At 33.1% G+C, this 20,466-nt stretch overlaps 1 protein-coding gene across 4 annotated transcripts in view; it reads right to left on the bottom strand.

Moving 5' to 3' along the window:
• LOC133323879 (forkhead box protein O) overlaps nt 1–18,610 on the bottom strand; it is a 70,199-nt gene extending 51,589 nt beyond the window's left edge. For all 4 annotated transcript variants that reach the window (XM_061532778.1, XM_061532780.1, XM_061532779.1 and 1 more), the window contains exons 1-2: nt 18,355–18,610; nt 15,919–16,136 (exon numbers count right to left, since the gene is read on the bottom strand). In XM_061532778.1, the coding sequence (XP_061388762.1) occupies nt 15,919–16,136; nt 18,355–18,568 (432 nt within the window). In that variant the 5' untranslated portion in view covers nt 18,569–18,610. The remainder of the gene's footprint in view (nt 1–15,918; nt 16,137–18,354) is intronic.
• Nucleotides 18,611–20,466: the final 1,856 nt, after the last annotated feature.

Raw genomic sequence — 20,466 nt, 5'->3', positions numbered from 1 at the left:
TTAAGCGCTCAGTAGTAGTTGTGTATGGTGTACATGGTTGGTCCCGCCCGAATACGCCGCTAAGTTCACTGGTTAGATCTTTCGATGGCTATTTTCTAAGCTAAGTGGGTGTAATGTGAAATTCCAAGTTCTTGGTTGGTAAGCAACTTCGTCGGAGACCATGTTTCAAATCAGGTTCATGGAGTCCATGTTTTATTTGAGATTCGCGTTTTGACTCCTTACCGTATTTTATTAAAATAATGAGGCTTAAAAAACTCTTCATTCGCCTGGTAACAATGTTGAGCTTTCTTTTGTTGCCTCTCCTAGACAATCAGTCTTCGATAATGGTGCATTGACTTTCTGTTAAGAATTTTCTCTCTCTCTCTCGACAATTTGTCTGTGATAATAGGACAATGACATTTGCTGACACACACATGTAGAGAGGATGAACCTGTGTAAATATCATAGCAACAACAATGTATGACGATTATAATTGTAATCAGAGGAAAAAAAATTGCTTATTTATGGGACGATGTATTCGATGTATATTGATGCATGCCCAAGTGGGGATTGATACGATTCTGAGAAATTGTAATATATTTAAAAATTAAAATGCAAATACAATTTTAACTGTCACCCAAAACAGTGGTACAGAAGATCAATAAGACTTTCCTATATAGAATATCCAGATGGAAATAGGAGATCCAGAGATCTATAAGTAGATGACAGGTTTTTGAGGCAAAAAATCACTGGAAGCAGCTACACCTTTCAAATTTCGTTCGAATGTTTATAACATCCATAAAAGCACATCTGATAAAGTTGAAAAGAATCGGTTCAGATATGGATACAGCTTTTGTAGATAAAATTTTCATCCAATTTTATACTGCAGCTGCACAAAGGACACATTTTTTCTGTCGGTGTACCTAAAGTACATACGTAGAAATCCCAGAGTTCTAGAGATTCACTAACGTCAGTACCCTTCTAAACTATAGGACTTCTCAAAATAAAGGACCTTCTATTGACCCTTTTTTAGATCATTTTTTCATATGGATAGCCTTTACCAGATCTCCAATATGCATAAAAGCGTACAAGGTCGTCAAAGTATTAATGGTGTTCCGCAGGTCACAGATGTCTTCTGGGGATAGAAGATTAAGAGATTTTTATAAGATCGAGAGGGCCTCCAAATGTATAAAACTTAGTGTTTTATATGCCCCTATCGATAGACCTCTTCAGAGTTTATAAATATGAATTGATATATGTATAAAAAAATTTATATAAGCATTCGGCCGTTTAAATATTTTTTTGTAGAACTTCTCTGTATGTACAGCAAAATATTCGATGGATAGTAAGCCTTTTACAGATCTTCTATGGATAACAAAACTTCTCCAAGTATTCCAGGGATTAAATGTATTCTACAGGTCGCCTATGAATAGGCACTCTCTTACAGATTCTCTGTGGCTAAAGATAGATAGAAGGTCATATGTGGGTCATTTGGAATTAGGAAAGGTTTTCTGCAGGCCTTTGTAGTAGATGACCTTCTACTGGAGTATTTTTAAACTATAAGTTTTAAAGTCGATCCTAGTTCTTTAAAAAAATTCGGAGAAAAATAATTTTTAGAACACTGGTTTTCAGCTGTAATCTTGGTACACAGACTTTTATTGATCGAACAGGTTCCCAGCACTGATAGAAGGAGATTCCCATAAAAAAAATATTCGTTGAAAAATAATAATAACACTGGTTTTTAGCTGTAAAATATAAACATTAATAAAAGATTCTGCCACTCCAAACATAAGTATATCTTGGTACCCAGACTTTTATTGATCGAAGAGGTTCCCCAGCATTGATAGAAGGAGTTTCCCATAAAAAAATCCCAGTTTTCTATGGAAAATATTATAGGAGGAAGACTTTATAAATAAAAAAAATTGTATAATTGTTCTGGATATCAAAGATGTCCTTTAATATACGGAAGTCATAGATCTTCTCTTTATGAGTGATATTCTATAGATCTTCGTACAATTTTCTTAAATAGAAAATGTAATATAGTCGAATTCTTTAATCAAAATAACTTCCAAGGGCCTTCAATAGCCCGAATACCTTTTATAAGTTTGCCACACATTCAATCTAGTTCACTTCCAATATTTCATCATTACATCTTTGTTGCCATGTCAGTTAAACAACAATGAGCAACTTACATCTCAATTACAATACTCGCACAGCATGTGGACTCAGAAGCAACACACAAACACACATACACGTATGTCTGTCCGCATATACAACTATGCAAATCTGTCGTTTGCCAACGCTAGATACTTTCAAGTCTGGTTACTGATTACCATTAATCACAACGCAAATGCATGAACACACCAACTAGAGTTCGAGTGATAGGAGAGGCATTCTAGTCGACCAGTCAGTCAGCTAGTCATTGTCACAAAATGTTGTTCCAGAAGTTCCCGGTATTTCGTAACACAAAAAAAAAACGAACACCAGTGATGCCAGAGAAAGAACGAAAGACAACAACAACTGGAAATACTTGCACTTGTTTGTAATTACAGGCCTGACGACAAAGAGAATGATAGCCGACGTAGCTTTCTTCGTAGTAGTAGTCGAAGTCAGGGTATTTGTCGTAGCTATGAGCATCATATAGTAATCAATGGAATTGTATCGGGATGCAGAAGACAACAATCAATTAAATATTCTTTATGGTTGGCCGTATGTGTAAAAAAGAAAACTTGTTGCATTACCCTATATACGACTTCGATAGGTGGTATGTTGGGGAATTTCTTAGGATAGGGAAATGAATTTGGATACGAAATGGAACTGAAGATCTCCACGAGAAATATTTCAAATAGGGCAAGCTTTTAAATGTCCCTAGGTGACCGAAATTGAGCTGAAGTCACGATTCTTTTCTAAAAAAAACACCTCAAGTATCGAGTTCTCCGATTTTTTGTTCACTAAAAAAAGACTCCAAAAATTTAGGTCTTCCAATTTTTGCTCTAGAAAAAGTCAACTTTGAAACGTGATTTAAGGTCTCTGCATTTTTTGTTCAGAAAATGAGTTCTCCGAATTTTTATCTGTAGAAAAAGTCACTTCGAAAACTCAGGGACTATCCGACCAATAAGCGTGAATTTTTTAAAAAATATTTTTGAAGGACTATCAGTCCACGAAGTGTGGATTTTTTAATTTTGAAGGACTTTCCGATCAATAAACGTGGATTTTTAAAAAAAATATTTTTGAAGGACTATCCGACCAATAAACGTGGATTTTTTAAAAAATATTTTTGAAGGACAACCCGTGGATTTTTAAAATAATATTTTTGAAGGACTACCCGTAGATTTTTAAAAGAATATTTTTGAAGGACTACCCGTGGATTTTTTTAAAGAATATTTTTGAAGAACTATCCGAACAATAAGCGTGGATTTTTTTAAAGAATATTTTGGAAGGACTATTCGACCAATAAGCGTGGAATTTTTAAAGAATATTTTCAAAGAACTATCCGACCAATAAGCGTGGATTTTCAAACAAATATTTTGGAGGGACTATCCGACCAATAAGCATGGATTTTTTAAATAAAAAATTTCAAGGACTATCCGACCAATAAGCATGGATTTTTTAAATAAAAAATTTCAAGGACTATCCGACCAATAAGAGTGGATTTTTGAAGGACTATCAGCGTGGATTTTCTAAGAATATTTTTGAAGGACTATCAGTTTTTTATCTTATAAAGCCTGGTCCACTAAAAAATTAATATTTCCATACATATAAGTTTAGTTCCTTATCATATTCGCCATATGGCCTCAATACTCGTCTAGATTTTTATAGGGCACTGCAACACATCACATGACCCATTAAGCTGAGAAATAATTTATAAGTAAATACCGACACACACTCAAACACACACACACATGTGTGAACATTAAATATTTATTTTAAAATGCAAATCGATTATTTTTCTGTACCTATTTTTATAATCTATAAATATGAATATTTATAAACTATAGTTTACTTCGTGTTGTTGTTGCTGTTCGACAACAAAGATTGCTACTAAACTATCTACGGCCAGCCCAGATCGGGCAATTTGAAAAATTAAGCGATAATCGTTCGAGAATTAATAGACAGCAACACCAACAACAACTAAATCAACTGACCAAATCAAATTGCATTCGAAATGCTTACAATGAAATTTACATTTTTTTTCTCTTCACACTCCACTCCACAAACTATTTAGGTGTAGTTTCCGTTCCCTCGCACCGTCCATTCATTCATTAATTGACAATTTGACACGCAACTTAGGGGTTCGGTTAATTTCACTGCAATTCGATCCAAATGATCCAAAGAAGAATGCGCACGACGATAACTGAAACATCGACGATAACTGAAACATGTCAATTTGAACGAAATACAGAAATATTTATTGCATTTTCTAAAGTCATTGAATATTTAATTAGAACGTGATTTTCCAATCTAGACTTCATGAATATGCAAGGGTGGGTGAGTGTGTGTTTGTAATGTGGTCTATATGTCGGGGTAATAGTTGTAAATAATGGAACCTGTCATTGATGTAAATTAGCTGCAGCTGGGGAATATTTTTCACATATTTTCTGCAACCGGATGGCCTTCTGAAACGCTTGTGAAATCAGAGGAAACCACCAGCACTAAAGTCTTAGATCTGAGACTTTAGGTCTCAGATCTGAGACATTAGGTATGAAATCTTAGACCTTAGTAAAAAATAGTAGACCTTAGTTTTTCATGTGAAAAGACACTGCAGAAACTGAGGTTTCCAATTTTTCCTAGAAACATTTCCTCTGAAACTGAGGTGTTTAGGAAAACTACCTCAAGTACTGAGGGCATGGATTTTTTTACGTCAAGGAGGACTGGAGGTCTTCGATTTTTTTACAAAAAATCACCGCAAGAAATGAGATCTTTATTTTTTCCTATAACAAAAGCCTCAACATTTGAGGTCTCCGAATTTTTTTTCTCTAGAAAAAAGTATCTAAAAAACAGCGGTCTATAGAAATAAATCACTTGGAAAGCTCAGGTCTCCAATTTTCTAAGGAAAAATTAGATTTTTAAAGAATATTTTTAAGCACTATACGACCAATAAGTGTGGATATTTTAAATAATATTTTTGAAAGACTATTCGACCAATAAGCTCAGGTCTCCAATTTTCTAAGGAAAAATTAGATTTTTAAAGAATATTTTTAAGCACTATACGACCTATAAGTGTGGATATTTTAAATAATATTTTTGAAAGACTATTTGACCAATAAGCGTGGATTTTTTAAAGAATATTTTAAAGGACTATCAATTCAAGAAGCGTGGATTGTTTAAAAAATATTTTTGAAGGATTGTCAGTTTTAGAAGCGTGGATTTTTAAAGAATAATTCTGAAGATTCCAAGAAGCGAGTATTTTAAAAGAATATTTTTCTAGGATTATCCTACCAATAAGCTTGGGTTTTTAAAATTCTTTTTTTTAGGATTATCCGACCAATAAGCGTGGATTTTTTAATAATTTTTTTAAGGATTATCCGACCAATAAGCGTGGATTTTTTTTAATTATTTTTTTAAGGTTTGTCCGACCAATAAGCTTGGATTTTTTGAATATTTTTTTAAGGATTATCCGACCAATAAGCTTGGATTTTTTAAATAATTTTTTTAAGTAATATTCGACCAATTTTTAAATGATTACTTTATAAGGGTTAGCTGTCCAAGAGGCAGGGTTTTTTTAAAGAAAGACTGATAAGCGTGGATTTTTTAAATAAAAATTTTGAAGGACTGTTCGACCGCTAAGCGTAGATTAAAAAAAATGCAAAGAATCTCCGACCGCTAAGCGTAGATTAAAAAAGTCCAAGAAGCGTGAATTTTTTAAATAACAACTTTTAAGGACGATCGGTCCTAAGCGAATAATTTTTAAGGACTATAAGTCCAAGAAGCGTGAATTTTTTAATGGTCTTGTAGATGCTCAGTCTTGGATTTTTTATATAATATTTTTCAAGAACTACCAGAGCCTTAGGCGTGGATTTTTTAACGAATATTTTTCAAGGACCTGTAAAGACTCAGGCATGGATTTTTTAAACAATGTTATTCAATAAATTGTAGAGGCTCAGGCGTGGATTTTTTAAAGAATATTATTCAATAAATTGTAGAGGCTCAGGCGTGGATTTTTTAAATAATAAACTCGGATTGTTTTAACGTGGATTTTTCAAATAAATTTTTGAAGGACTATCCGACCACTAACCGTGGAAGGACTATCAGTCTAGAAGAGTGGATTTTTAATAGGCTTGTAGAGTTTTAGGCATCGATTTTTTAAACAATATTTTAAGGAGTTTATATAGCCTCGGGCATGGACTTTTTAAAGAATATTTTTGAGGAATTGGTAGAGCCACACACGTGGATATTTAAAAAGTCTACAATGTTCTGCCTTTTCTATATACAAAAGCTCCATGTAAAAAAAAATCCCGATAGTTCCTGGCAATATTCCAAAATGTTGATATATTATAGGTATTCCAATATTTGTGTATTCCGACCTACCCTCGTATGTTATGATTTTTTTCATCTTTCAGCTTTTTTGAAATTTCATTTCAGTTCACGTTTTTTTTTCGACTGGCATATAAAGCACCTAACCGAATTCTACCGGTTTTTTATGTTTTTTACTGGTTTTATTGTTGTTGTTGCCGCCGCTTTTAATGTAATACCAGGTATTATTATATATATAGAAAGAGAAGAAAACAGATAGCAAGCGAACGAAAAAAAATAAAAATTTTCCATTGACCAAGTATTCAAGCAGAGTAGCGTAGGCACGTCGGACAAACACAACAACAACAAATCATGGAGGCCAGAGAGAGAAGGGGGGCACAGGCACACACGCACACAAGGTTTACTCTACACACAATGACGATGATCATGACGTTTTTCGTTGGTGATTATCATTAGCTGACAGCAACAACATAATTAAGTTCAACAAAATCCCGAACATAATGACGTTGTAAAATAATAATGATTTTGGTGATAATGATGTTGATAATTATTTTTAGGCTGAAAGAGAAAAAACAACAAATTTGATATTGTCCCCCGAAAATCCACAAAATTAAAATTAACGGCAAAGGCCGGTTTTGGGCTTTTTTGAAAATCATAATAATATTTTTTCTGAGGCAAACTCAATCGTCGATCGGTCGGTCTGTCTGTCTTTTTTAATAAAAGTATCAAATTATCAATTTTTGTTTTCAATATTTGCCTGCCTCTTTCGGCTCGTCTGTGTTGTTATTATTATTTTGGAGTTGAAATATTGAACATGAGGCAAAGGCAAATAAACATAAATATTTTCAAATTTGTCTCTTCCAGGCTGTCTGTTGTTATTTTGATTCTGTTCAAAATATTAATAATAACAACAAGGATGTCATATATTTTTTTAATTAAACTATTGTCCAATTGGGAATTTGTTTATGCTGCAGCGTAAATATTTTTGTGTCTGCCACCAACAGACCAATCGACCGACCAACCAGTCAGACATCTCTACATAAGTTATTGTTTAATTAAATGCATATAAACGTATGATGTTAGACATACATACATATTTATGTACATATATTTTTATTATTATTATTTTTTTTTAATTTAATGTGATTAATTTTGTTGATTAATAACAACATTATTTTTAGTATAAAGTAAGTCACCATCAGGGTCATACAAAATTTGCCGCAAGTGTGTAATTATAGATTCGAATTTAAGATATAGAATATTTTAAATGTATATCATGTATATTAGAATGGGTTGAAATCGTTATACCACTCTGAACCAAAAAAAATAATTTTTTTAATAGTTTTTAAAGGTTTGAAACTCTTCCAGAAATCAACACCGATTTTTTTAATAATATTTTCCAAGGACTATCAGTCCAAGAAACGTGGATTTTTAAAGAATATTTTCAAAGGACTTGTAGAGGCACAAGCGTGGATTTTTTAAAGAATATTTTCAAAGGACTTGTAGAGGCACAAGCGTGGATTTTTTAAAGAATATTTTCAAAGGACTTGTAGAGGCACAAGCGTGGATTTTTTAAAGAATATTTTCAAAGGACTTTTTAACGAATATTTTTGAAGGACTATCAGTCCAAGAAGCGTGGATTTTTTTAAACAATGTTTTCGAAGGACTTTTAACGAATATTTTTGAAGGACTATCAGTCCAAGAAGCGTGGATTTTTTAAACAATATTTTTGAAGGACTTTTCAACGAATATTTTTGAAGGACTATCAGTCCAAGAAGCGTGGATTTTTTATAGAATATTTTGAAGGACTATCAGTCCATGAAGCGTGGATTTCTCAAATAATACTTTTCAAGGACTAGCTAAGGCACACGGTTGGATTTTTGAAAGAAGTGGTTTTTTAAAAGAATATTTTGGAAGGACTAGTGGAGGCAGCACATGCATGGATTTTTTAAGAGTATTTCTAAATATATTTTTTACGGACTTCAGCCCTTAAGGATTTTTTAAGATATATTTTTTAAGGATTGTCAGTCCAAGAAGCATAAATTTTTTGAATACTATTTTTGAAGCATTGCCAATTAAGCAGCGCGAATTTTTTATTTCATATTGTTGAAGGACTAGTAGAGGCACAATCGTGGATATTTTTGCGAGACTATCATCCTAAGAAGTGGGGATTTTTTAAAGTTTACTTTTGAAGGACTATCTGTGCAAGAAACCTTTTTTTAAAGATTATCATAAAGCCTAAAAGTAAAATTTTTTAAAGATTTTTTCAAGGGCCTTCAAGCCCAAAACGTAGATTTTATTATGCTTTTTCAAGGACCTCCAAAGCCAAAACCTAGATATATGCAAGGGCCTTCAAGGCCAAAAAAAAAAATTGGGATTTTTTCAAGGGTTTTCAAAGCCAAAATCCTGGATTTTTTCCAAGGCTTTCAAACCCAAAAGCTAGGTTTTTTATGATTTTTTCGAATAAGTTTGTTTTTAAACAAACATTTTTCTTTAACTATTCTAGTCATGTGCGAGAATTTATTCAAAAAAACAGTGAGCGGAGCAGTATAGTCGGACGCGGGCGACCATACGATACCCTACACAACTACCACGAAACTCTAACTTTCTGCGGATGTTTTTTTCCGAGCCTGAGCAATATTTCGTGATATTTGCAGCCTCTTGCCCTATTAGAGTTCAACAGCACCTCTTCCATAGACTGATATATTTTCCGAATATAACTAATATTCAGTACAGCGCTCTAATTACTTTTTCAGATTGCCTTCGCCGTGGGTTGTGATGTTCGGCTTATAATTGTAGCCTATAAATCGAAAGAACACAAAAATTTAAGTTTTTAGTCCACTTCATCTAAAAATTACCATCTGATGATAGATGTTCTTCCTGACCTTAAGTGGAACCTCATGGAAAATTTCAAACCGATCAGGGCTAAATTTCCGCCCTCTAGTGTGGTAACGGGTTACTAAATAATATCTGAATACGAAATCACCTGTAAATATTTAACTGTAACTCCCACATCCGAGTACCTACGACAATATAATTGGTACCAGTTTAAAGGTCAACCACTCCTCTTAGATGTACTATCAACTACTCGGGTCTATGTTCTTCAGAGGTAAATATATACGCTATAGGATACAAATTTTGTAATTTTTCACACAAAAGTCAGGGTCTATTTGACCCGCTAAATATTGGCAGATCTTTATCAAAACAGTCATGCTTATTCTTTGGCCCAATCTCCTCTTCCATGTAAACTTTCGCGACGTTTGGTCCACAATTGCGACCTCTGGAGCGATCAGAAAATCAGACAAAAATAAAGTTTTTGGTCCATTTCATCCCCTAAATATTAACGGATCTTTACCAAAAACAATAGGGGTCTTCATTGGCCAGAACCCATCCTACATGCAAAATTTCGTGAAGATTGGTCCATAACGGTGGCCTATATCGTGTTTACAAATTATAATGGAAGACGGACACACATGTCTAGATCGACTCACCTAGTCGAGATATGATGATCGGTATAATTAAAGGTGGGTCTAGGACCAATATTTCGCGGCGTTACAAACTCTTGGGGCTGCACAAAGCTATAATACCCTGACAACATAGTTGTGTAGGGTATAATTATAAAATTAGAGATTTCAAAGAAAAAAATAAAGGAATTTATTAAACAAACAAAATGCAAATTTTAAATTCCTTTGTGGGACTTTCTGATCCTAAAAATTCAGATTTCAGTATCTAAGGCAACATCACTACCTCATTGCCCGGAGCATTTTGTACGACCTTCACCTGCGTCATAAGGTGGATTTTAAAATACCCACCATCTTCTGACGTAGGTTGCCATTCAGTTTGCCATTCCATTTTAAAGTAGATATACTTAATCGGAATAAAATTCGATGTCGATGTTTTTGTCGTGCCTTTAAGATAGAGCTTTGAATTTTCAGACACACATTTATGGGATGGTTGTTATTGAAAATGTGATTTCAAAATTTTCGGGATTTTGGTCACGTTTCTTTAACCTAAATAGCTATAATTTGGTATTTGGGTTATAGCGAACTTTTGGTCCACGTTTTGCTTAGCATCCAAATTTTGGTATTTTGAGTAGACCTGGCTTTCGGTAGTTTATTTTATAGAAAAAATCTGAGAGCTCAGTTTCGGAGGTGACTGAGACCTTAGTTACAAAATCGAAGATCTCAGTTTGGGAGTTAATTTTTTTTCTAAAGATACAATACTATGCTGTTGCCAACCGCCACAAAAACTTTGCTATGTCATGGTGATTTTTTATAAAATAATATACACGTGACCATTATATCTGTAAAAAATTTCCCCTTAAAATGCCACCTCTGACTTATCTATTGCACATTTTTTTTTTTTTTTTTGCGGTACGCCAAAATGATTATATACCGACATATCATAGTCTATAAAATGTTCTGAAAAGTATTTAAAATTTTTGCAAGATAACAAGTTGGAGAAAATGTCGGCATTTAAATAAAAAAAATTGTCTGCATTCAGCCGACCTTATCTAAAGTGTGCGGAATTTTTGTTTTATTTGCAAAATAAATGTGTGACGCTACAATAAGTGAAAAAGTGGAATTTTGCTATTGGCTATAATTAGATAATGAAAGTCTAACATTGAGGGAGCATAGGAACTTCGACCGAATCTGTTGCAAATTTGTATAACTTCTGATTTTCATTACTGTTTATTTTTGCTGATATAGAAAAATATTTGATAATTTATATAAAAAACTTTCAAAAAAGTCCATTCCATATATTGGGATATCTTTCAAATCATGCCTTCCATTGCTTACTCTCCATACCAATTCGTGCGTTAAAAATAGCTTCAGGAATCCCGTTTACCTAGTTAACCTAGTCCAGACGTCAATTTGGGTTTTATGCCAACACAAAACAACAACAACAAATTGTAAACAAACAAATGTTTGTTGTTCAAAGACCAAATGTGGAAGAAAATATAAAAACAAACAAACGCAAAAATATGCGGACAAACATTTCGCCATACCAAGCTGGCTGCTTGCTTGTTATGGATACAATGAAACTATTAAGCACAAATTCCAATCTTACTCAAACACACACACACACACATAGATAGACGGACAATATTGAAATATTTGCTATATTACGTATTTTCACGTACAACTTTATTTTTAGATGTGATTTGCCAAATGAGATGAGCGCGAATGAATGGTGTGTTTGAAATGTGAAGAAAGTCCACACAACAGTTTATTTATTGGCACATGTGATGTATGTGTGTGGTGCATACTTTTAGGAGCTAAACAACAGCAACAAAAAACTCTTCGATATTTATACTAAATTTTGTTGAAAATCCTTCAGACTCAGAGGATAATATTTTATAGAAAAATAAATCTCAGATCTAAGATTTTTTTAGAAAAAAATCTGGCCATGGTTACTGGGATTTTTTTTTTTTTTTTGAAAAATTTCTTCATTTTTTTAAAAATCTCAGATACTGACTGCTTTAATAGAAAATAATATGTCCAGATGAAGACAGATTCATAGAAGAGATTTGTCAAATAAGATGAAGCATTTTTCGGAATGATTCGCTAATATCTTATTATGTGCATTGCATACTTTTCGGAGCTCTAGATCAAAAAACAACTGTTTTGAGACAAACGCAAAGTTTTAGTTATATACAAAATACTTCAGACTCTTAAGCCAATTATTTTATAGAATAGTACATTTCAACTTCTACAGAAAAAAAATCTGGTACTATGTTGAAAAATCCTTCAGACTCAGAGGATAATGTTTTATAGAAAAATAAATCTCAGATCTAAGATTTTTTAGAAAAAAAACTGGCTTTGGTTTCTGGGTATTTAAAAAAAAAATCTCTTAATTTTTTAAAAAAATATCTCAGACACCAAAGCCAGACTGTTTTTAATAGAAAATAATACGACCTAATAGAGATGGATTTTTAGAAGTGATTTGTCAAATAAGATGAATGATTCGGAATGATTCGCTAATATCTTATTATGTGCAATGCATACTTTTAGGAGCTATAGATCAAAAAGCAACTGTTTTGAGACAAATGCAACGTTTTAGTTATATAAAAAATACTTCAGACTCTGAAATCAATTATTTTATAGAATAGTACATTTCAACTTCTACAGAAAAAAAATTTGGTACTATGTCAATTTTTTCTGCAGTTGAGTCCAGATTTTTCAGGTATGAAATAATACTAAATACGATGACACTCAATGACAAGATTTTTTATATCAAAATAATAATTCAGAATCCGAGGTCAAATTTTTTTGGTACTACTGAGTCCCTATTTGTTCTATAGACAAAATCTTCGTTCATTGCCATTTTCTGAAAACAGATTCCTCTATGGAAAAAGATGCACTGAATTGTGCCTAACATAATTCTTCAGAACACGAATACATTTTTTTTTAATAAAAATAGCTCAGATACTGAGGCCAGATATTTTTGTGTAGAAAGAATTATTTTCGTCTCAAAAATTGAGAATAGATTTTTCCTAATACTCAGGCCAGATTTTCTAAAGAACATTTTCGAAGGACTATACACGACCACTAAGGGTGGATTTTTTAAAATATTTTCGAAGGAATATCCGATCACCATTCGTGAATTATTGAAAAAAAAAATTGTTTGAAGGAATATCGGATAAACAAGCGGTTTTTTTTTCAAAATATTTACAAAGGACTATGAAGGACAATACGATCACTAAGAGTGGATTTTGAAAAAAAAAATATTTTCGTAGGACTATTTTCAAAGGACTATCCGAACACTAACCGTGGATTTTTTAGATAATATTGATAAAAACTTCGGATTTTTAAAAAATTTTTATAAATATTTTCTAACCGAAATATTTCCGATTTCGAAGGACAATACGAAGACTAAGGATGGTTTTTTCTAAAAAAAAAATTTGTAGGACAAGCGTAGATTTTTTTTCGAAGGACTATTTGAACACCAACCGTGATTTTTTTAGAAATATTTTCGAAGAACAAAACGACCACTATGAATGGATTTTTAAATAATTTTTTCGAAGGACAATTCGAACACTATGCGTGAATTTCTTAAAAAATATTTTCGAACGACAATTCGAACACAAAGATAAAAATCTCGGTATACCTAAGGTGTCATTTTTCTATAGATAAAGGTCCCACCTGTAGTAATTAGGCCACTTTTTTATAGGTAGAAAATCCTATCTCAGTTACTGAGCTGACTTTTTCTATTAGAAAAAATAAAGCTCACTTAGGTGGTGAGGTGACTTTTTATACCCATCTCCACACTGTGGTACAGGGTATTAAGTCTTAGTGCATATGTTCGTAACAGGCAAAAGGAAACGAGATAGACACATGGTTCCTTTTGAGAATATGCATAGAATCAGTTTTTAAGTCGTCCTTCCGTCTGTCTGTCCATGTTAAATTGTAAACAAAGTACAGGTCGCATTTATTATCCGATTTGGCTGAAATTTGGCACAGCTCACTTATTTGGCCCAAGGACGAACCCTATTGAAATTGGAAAAAATCGGTTCAGATTTAGATATAGCTCCCATATATATTCGTCCGATTTAAGGTAAATGGGGCACCAAAGACCCTATATATGTTTCGATTTGCACGAAATTTGGCACAGCGTACTGAATTAGTTCCAGAATAATGTATGCCAATTTTCGAGAAAATTGGTTCAGATTTAGATATAGCTCCCATATATATTTTCGTCCGATATTATGTAAATGGTGCACCAATGTCCCTATATATCATCCGATTTGCACGAAATTTGGCACAGCGTAATGAATTAAGGGTAGAGTGATGTAAGTTAAGTTTCCTGAAAATCGGTTCAGATTTAGATATAGCTCCCATGTATAGTTTCGTCCTATTTTCAGTAAATGTTCGACCAATGTCCCTATATATCATTCGATTTGAACGAAATTTGGCATAGCGTACTGAATTGAGTCTAGAATGATGTGTGCTATGTTTCGTAAAAATCGGTCCAGATTTATATATAACTCCCATATATATTTTCGTCCGATTTTATGTAAATGGTGCACCAATATCCCTATATATTATTCGATTTGAACGAAATTTGGCACAGCGTACCGAATTGAGTCTAGTCTGAGTCTGTGCTAAGTTTCGTGAAAATCTATTCCGGTTTAGATATAGCTCCCATATGTATTTTGATTTTATGCAAATTGTGCACCGAAGTCCATATATATCTTTCGATTTGCACGAAATTTGGCATAGCGTAGAAAGATGTGCGATTAGCTTCGTGAAAATCGTTTCAGATTTAGATATAGCTCTCATATATATTTCGTCCGTGAAAATCGGTTCAATGAAATTAAATTTAGCATAGGTCCCAAGAAGGGCTTTAAAGATCTTATATTCTTTCAATTTGATGCCAATGTTCTTTCGAAAAGGCGGAGTCTATTAGGAGACATATGTAGAATATACCCAAAGTGGTGAAGGGTATTATATAGTCGGCCCAGTCCGACTTTACTACTTTCCTTACTGGTTTCTATAAAAGAAATCGACCTCTTTTTTCTATAGAAAAAAAAAACCGACCTCGGTTAATGAGGCCCTGACCTTTTTTTATAAAAAAAAAAACTCACTTAATTAGATGATTTTTTATAGCAAAAAGTCCGACCTCAGTTAACGCAGTGAAAAAAATCGAACTTAGGTAATGAGATGACTTGTTTCTATAGAAAAAATCCGACCTGTCCCAACTAAAACACCCTTTGTTATATATGCCTTTCTTTCCTCACGTTGTTGTGTGATCAAACATTTTTCTTAATAATTCGTTGATTCCGACAAACACGCTATGATAATCGTGTGATGATCCGAACTTGAATGTTTGGATTTGTTTGTTTGCTTGACGATGTCATGTTTGGGGATTTCTCTCTTTTTCGGTTTAGGTGTCTGTCCGTTGTTTACACTTTTTATTTATTGCCGTTATTCGTTTGTTGTTATTTGTTTGTTTTTCGTGTTTTTTTTTTTAATTTTTTGTTTTTTGTTTTCAAATCTTAATTTTGTTACACCCTCTTTCCCCACAAAGTGCGGGTTTTTTTGTAATTTTGTCTTCTCTCTTTTTCATTGCTTATTCTTCTTTGCACTACAAAGTTGATGGGTATTTTTGTTTGACAATATTTGTCATTACTGTTGTTGATGATGTTGTTGTTTTTGTAGGAAGTAAACAAACCAAAACTGAAATATATTTACAAAGAATCTGAGACAAAAAAACAATTCAAGTTCAGGGTTATGTTTGTGTGTCTCTCGTAAAACAAAAGCGGTTTTTGTTTATTTTTTCGAATTATGCCGGTTTTATAGACCAACGAAAGCTTTTTTGGAGATTATCGTAGTTGAGGTTATTGCCGCTACCCCTAAGGGGTTTATTCTTGGAAATTAATCTTACACATCGATAATCTTGAAATTTATTGAGTTTGTTTTTTGTTTATAATTTGTAATAAATTAAAAATCTAATCGAACTTACCTTCCAGCCCGCACTACTTGTCGAATCACCTTTATCCTTAAAATATGGAACATTGTGCACCATCCATTCATAGATTTGACTTAGCGTCAAACGTTTTTCACTGGCCGAGCCAATGGCGTGCGTTATCAGATCAGCATATGAGAGATTGCCCCAGGCATTGCGGCGTGATGAATTCTTTTTGGCGGCATTCACACTAGGAACATTGGTTTGTTGTGAGTCTGGAAATACAAAAAAGAAACAAAAAAAAATAAATATAATAGAAAATTTCTAGAAAAAAAACCTCAGCTACCTAATTCGAAATTTGTTCTATGACATGGAAAAAACTTAGCTACTGAGGTCGGATTTTTTTCATAGAAAAACAGTGGTTTTTAGTTTTCCGATTTTTTACCTCAGCAACTACAGTCTCCAATTCATTTTTTTTATAAAAAAGCGACCTCATTAACTGAGGTCTCCGATTTTTTTTCTAGGAAAAAAACGACCCATTAACTGAGGTCTTCGATTTTTTTCTATGAAAAAACCGTGAACTTATTAACAGAGGTCTCCGAATTTATTTCTATAGAAAAAAGCGACCTTAGGAACCGAGGTCTCCGATTTTTTTTCTGTAGAAAAAATCGACCTTTGAAACTGTCGTTTCCGAACCTTTTTTCTATAGAAAAAAGGCGACCTCAGTAACTGATTTTTTTCTGTAGAAAAAAAAGACCTCAGTAACTGAGGTCTCCGAATTTTTTTCTATAGAAAAAATAAGCGACCTCAGTAACTATGAGGTCTCCGAATTTTTTCCTATAGAATAAAAAAAGCGACCTCAGTAACTATGAGGTCTCCGAATTTTTTTCTATAGAAAAAAATAAGCGACCTCAGTAACTGAGACCTCAGTTACTTGGAGACCTCAGTTACTGAGGTCGCTTATTTTTTTCTATAGAAAAAATTTCGGAGACCTCAATTACTTATTTTTTCTATAGAAAAAAATTCGGAGACCTCTCAGTTATTGAGGTCGCTTATTTTTTTTTTATAGAAAAAAATCGGAGACCTCTCAGTAACTGAGTTCGCTTATTTTTGTCTATAGAAGAAAATTCGGAGGCCACAGTTACTGAGGTCGCTTATTATTTTATATTGAAAAAAATTCGGAGACCTCTTTTTCTATAGAAAAAAAAATACGCGACCTCAGTAGTTGAGGTCTCTGAATTTTTTTCTATATAAAACATAAGCGACCTCAGTAACTGAGGTCTCCGAATTTTTTCTATAAAAAAAAATTAGCGACCTCAGTAACTGAGGTCTCCAATTTTTTCTATAGAAAAAAATAAGCGACCTCAGTAACTGAGGTCTCCGAATTTTTTCTAAAAAAAAAATAAGCGACCTCAGTAACTGAGGTCTCCGAATTTTTTCTATAGAAAAAAATAAGCGACCTCAGTAACTGAGGTCTCCCAATTTTTTCTATAGAAAAAAATAAGCGACCTCAGTATCTGAGGTCTCCGAATTTTTTCTATAGAAAAAAATAAGCGACCTCAGTATTTGAGGTCTCCATATTTTTATACCCTTCACCACACTGTGACACAGGGTATTTGTGCATATGTTTGTAACATGCTAAAGGAAACGAGATATACCCATGGTTGCTTTTGAGAATATGCATAGAATCACTTTCTGAGTCCATTTATACATGTCCGTCCGTCTGTAGATGTTAAATTGTAAACTAAGTACAGGTCGCATGTATGATTAGATTTGGATGAAATTTGGCACAAGTCACATATTTGACTCAAATTGAAATTCTAGAATCGGGTCAGATTTAGATATAGCTCCCGTATATAGTTTCGTGCCGCGAAGTCCCTATATAACTTTCGATTTGCACGAAATTTTGTATAGTGTACGGAATTGAGTCTTGAATGACGTGTATTAAGTTTCGAGAAAATTGATTCAGATTTAGATATAGCTCCCATATATAGTTTTGGCCGATTTTATGTAAATAATGCACCAAAGTCCCTATATATCTTTCGATTTGCTCGAAATTTGGCATAGGGTATTGAATTGTGTCTAGAATGAAGTGTGCTAAGTTTCATGAACATAGGATCAGATATAGCTCCCTATATAGGTTCGTCTGATTTTATGTAAATGATGCACCAAAGTCCCTATATATCTCTCGATTTGCACGAAATTTGGCATAGGATGCTGTGTTCAAAGTTTCAGATCAGATTTAGTTATAGCTCCCGTATATATTTTCGTCCTATTTAATGTAAATTGATTGACACAACGTACAGAAATTAATATTCCTTCGAAAAAGCCGACGTCCGTTAGGATACATATGTTGAATATACCCAAAGTGGTGAAGGGTATCATATAGTCGGCCCAGTCCGACTTTACTATTTTTTTTTTAATATTAATATTTTTTATAAAAAATCCAATTTGATTTTTATTTACTTATTTCAATTATTTATGATCACTCACCTCCTCCAGCCAATTGCTGATTACTGGCCTTTGTACTCTCCAGCTCATCGGGTGGCTCTACAAAATTTTCTGGTCTTGGGCAGGGCCAGGTATTCGAACGGGCTCTGGTCTGTGGCTCAAAGCCACTTTCATGTAATTCCGCCACCAAATCCATATGCAGACCACTGGTATCGGTGCGTGGTGGCGTTGTCCATTCATGGGCAAAGCCGTCCATTATATTGGCGTATGGATCGTTTAATAGTTGCAGGTTTGTGCTGGGTACGCAAAAAAAGGATTTGTACACGAAGATACCGGCGTCAGAAGCGTCAAAGCCAGCCAACCAGTTACCCAAACTAGAGCACACAATAGGAGATGAGCAGCGGTTGGCCTAGGTTCCAAGTTCCAGATTTTCAAGAATAGTGCTGCAAAAAAATAGGAAAAATAAAAAATTAATATTTGAGGTGTAACATGGTGTATATAAGAACATTATGTAAAATTGCTGTTAAACATTTGAGCAAATATAAGAGCTTTGGTAGATAGCTAGGTACTCTAGTAATAAATAAAATAAATATTTAACTACAAATGCACACCGAGATAAGGTAATGGCGAACAGTGTAATAAATGCTCAAGTGCATTTTTTACAATACGTGTAAGGTGTACATTGGAGGGCAAGGTTAGAATTAGATTTTAGCTCGTTTTCAGATTTTTTCTTTGGACAAAATTTTACAGCAACCGTGGGACAATTGTAGCTATGGAAAAACTGCATATACCTTTAAACCCCCAGAGAAATGAGATCATTTTTTTTATAGAAAAATATACCTCATTAAATGAGATAGATTTTTTAGTAAAAATTGCCTCAATAACTAAAGACGCTATTTTTTCTATAAAAGAATTGCCTTAAAATCTTAGTTAGTGATTTTTCTATAATAAAAAATACTTCATATTTACTGAAGTCCTATAATTTTTCAGAGAAAAAGTGGCACCGGATTTAGGGTTTTTATAGAGAAAAAAAAGAGAAAAAAGCCACAGTACCTGAGGATTATTTTTCCTCTGAAACTAAGGACGCAATTTTTTCTAGAAAAAAATCGCATCCGAAAATGGGTTCACGATTTATTTTCTATAGAAAAAAACTTCCACAAAAACTGATGTCTCAATTTCATTTCTATAGAAAAAAATACTAATAAGTTACTTAGGTCCGAAATTTAGGTCTCGGATTTTTTTTATATAAAACCTGAGGTCGTTTTTTATAGAAAAAATGTCATTTAACTGAAGTCAATTTTTTTTCTATAGAAAAATATGTTTTCTGTGAATTTGACTATCAAAAAACTTTTGTATACAAAAGTAAAAAAAAAAACAAAAACAAATTGCCATTTAATATTATTTAGAATGTCAATCTGTATCACGATTAGTCGTTTAGTCGTTTGTTTTTCACATTTCAATGTTAGGCGGATTAGTTTGGTATTATTTGCATTTAATTTAATTTTTTTTTTGTATTTTTTGAAATGTTGATGATCGAGCTGAGGAACAATTTAGCAGTTATCAGATAATTAATAAACAATTCGCATTTTCTTTGTACAGATTTCGTGTCTGAATGTGTTTGTGTGTAGAAGTGTTATGCCTGTTTAATTTATTCGGAGGAAGAAAAAAAAACGAATATAAAATTGTGATGAGAGCTCGGAACTCATCACAAAACAATTTTTTTTATTTTCAACATTTGCTATTTTAGGTCATTGAGCTGTCAATAAATTGTATAAACAAAATAAAATAGCATCCATGGTGTATGTATGGGTGTTTAGAAGCAATACATAAAAAATTAAAATTGTAAACGAAAATGGATGAAAACAAAGGTTTTTTTCTATAGAACAAATATAGGAAACCTCAGTTAAAGAGGTAATATTTCTATAGAATAAAATCGGAGACTTCAGAGGTCATTTCTTCTATAGAAAAAAAATCGGTGTAATCAGTTATTGAGATAATTTTTTTCTATAGAAAAAAAATTGGAGACCACAGTGATTGAGGCAGCAACGTACACAGGATTTCATTTCGGGGGGGGCCCGGTAGTACAAAATGAAAAAATCGCTGTTGGAAGCATATATTTACTGTGAAAAAAATTCATTTCGGGGGGGCCCAGGC

The sequence above is a fragment of the Musca vetustissima genome, unplaced genomic scaffold (genome assembly GCF_032173495.1).
Source record: "Musca vetustissima isolate MV318-11 ecotype Yass unplaced genomic scaffold, APGP_CSIRO_Mvet_v1 utg8505, whole genome shotgun sequence".
Lineage (NCBI taxonomy): Eukaryota > Metazoa > Arthropoda > Insecta > Diptera > Muscidae > Musca > Musca vetustissima.
Note: the sequence above shows the minus strand (reverse complement) of the source record. Positions and strands in the feature narration are given on the sequence as shown.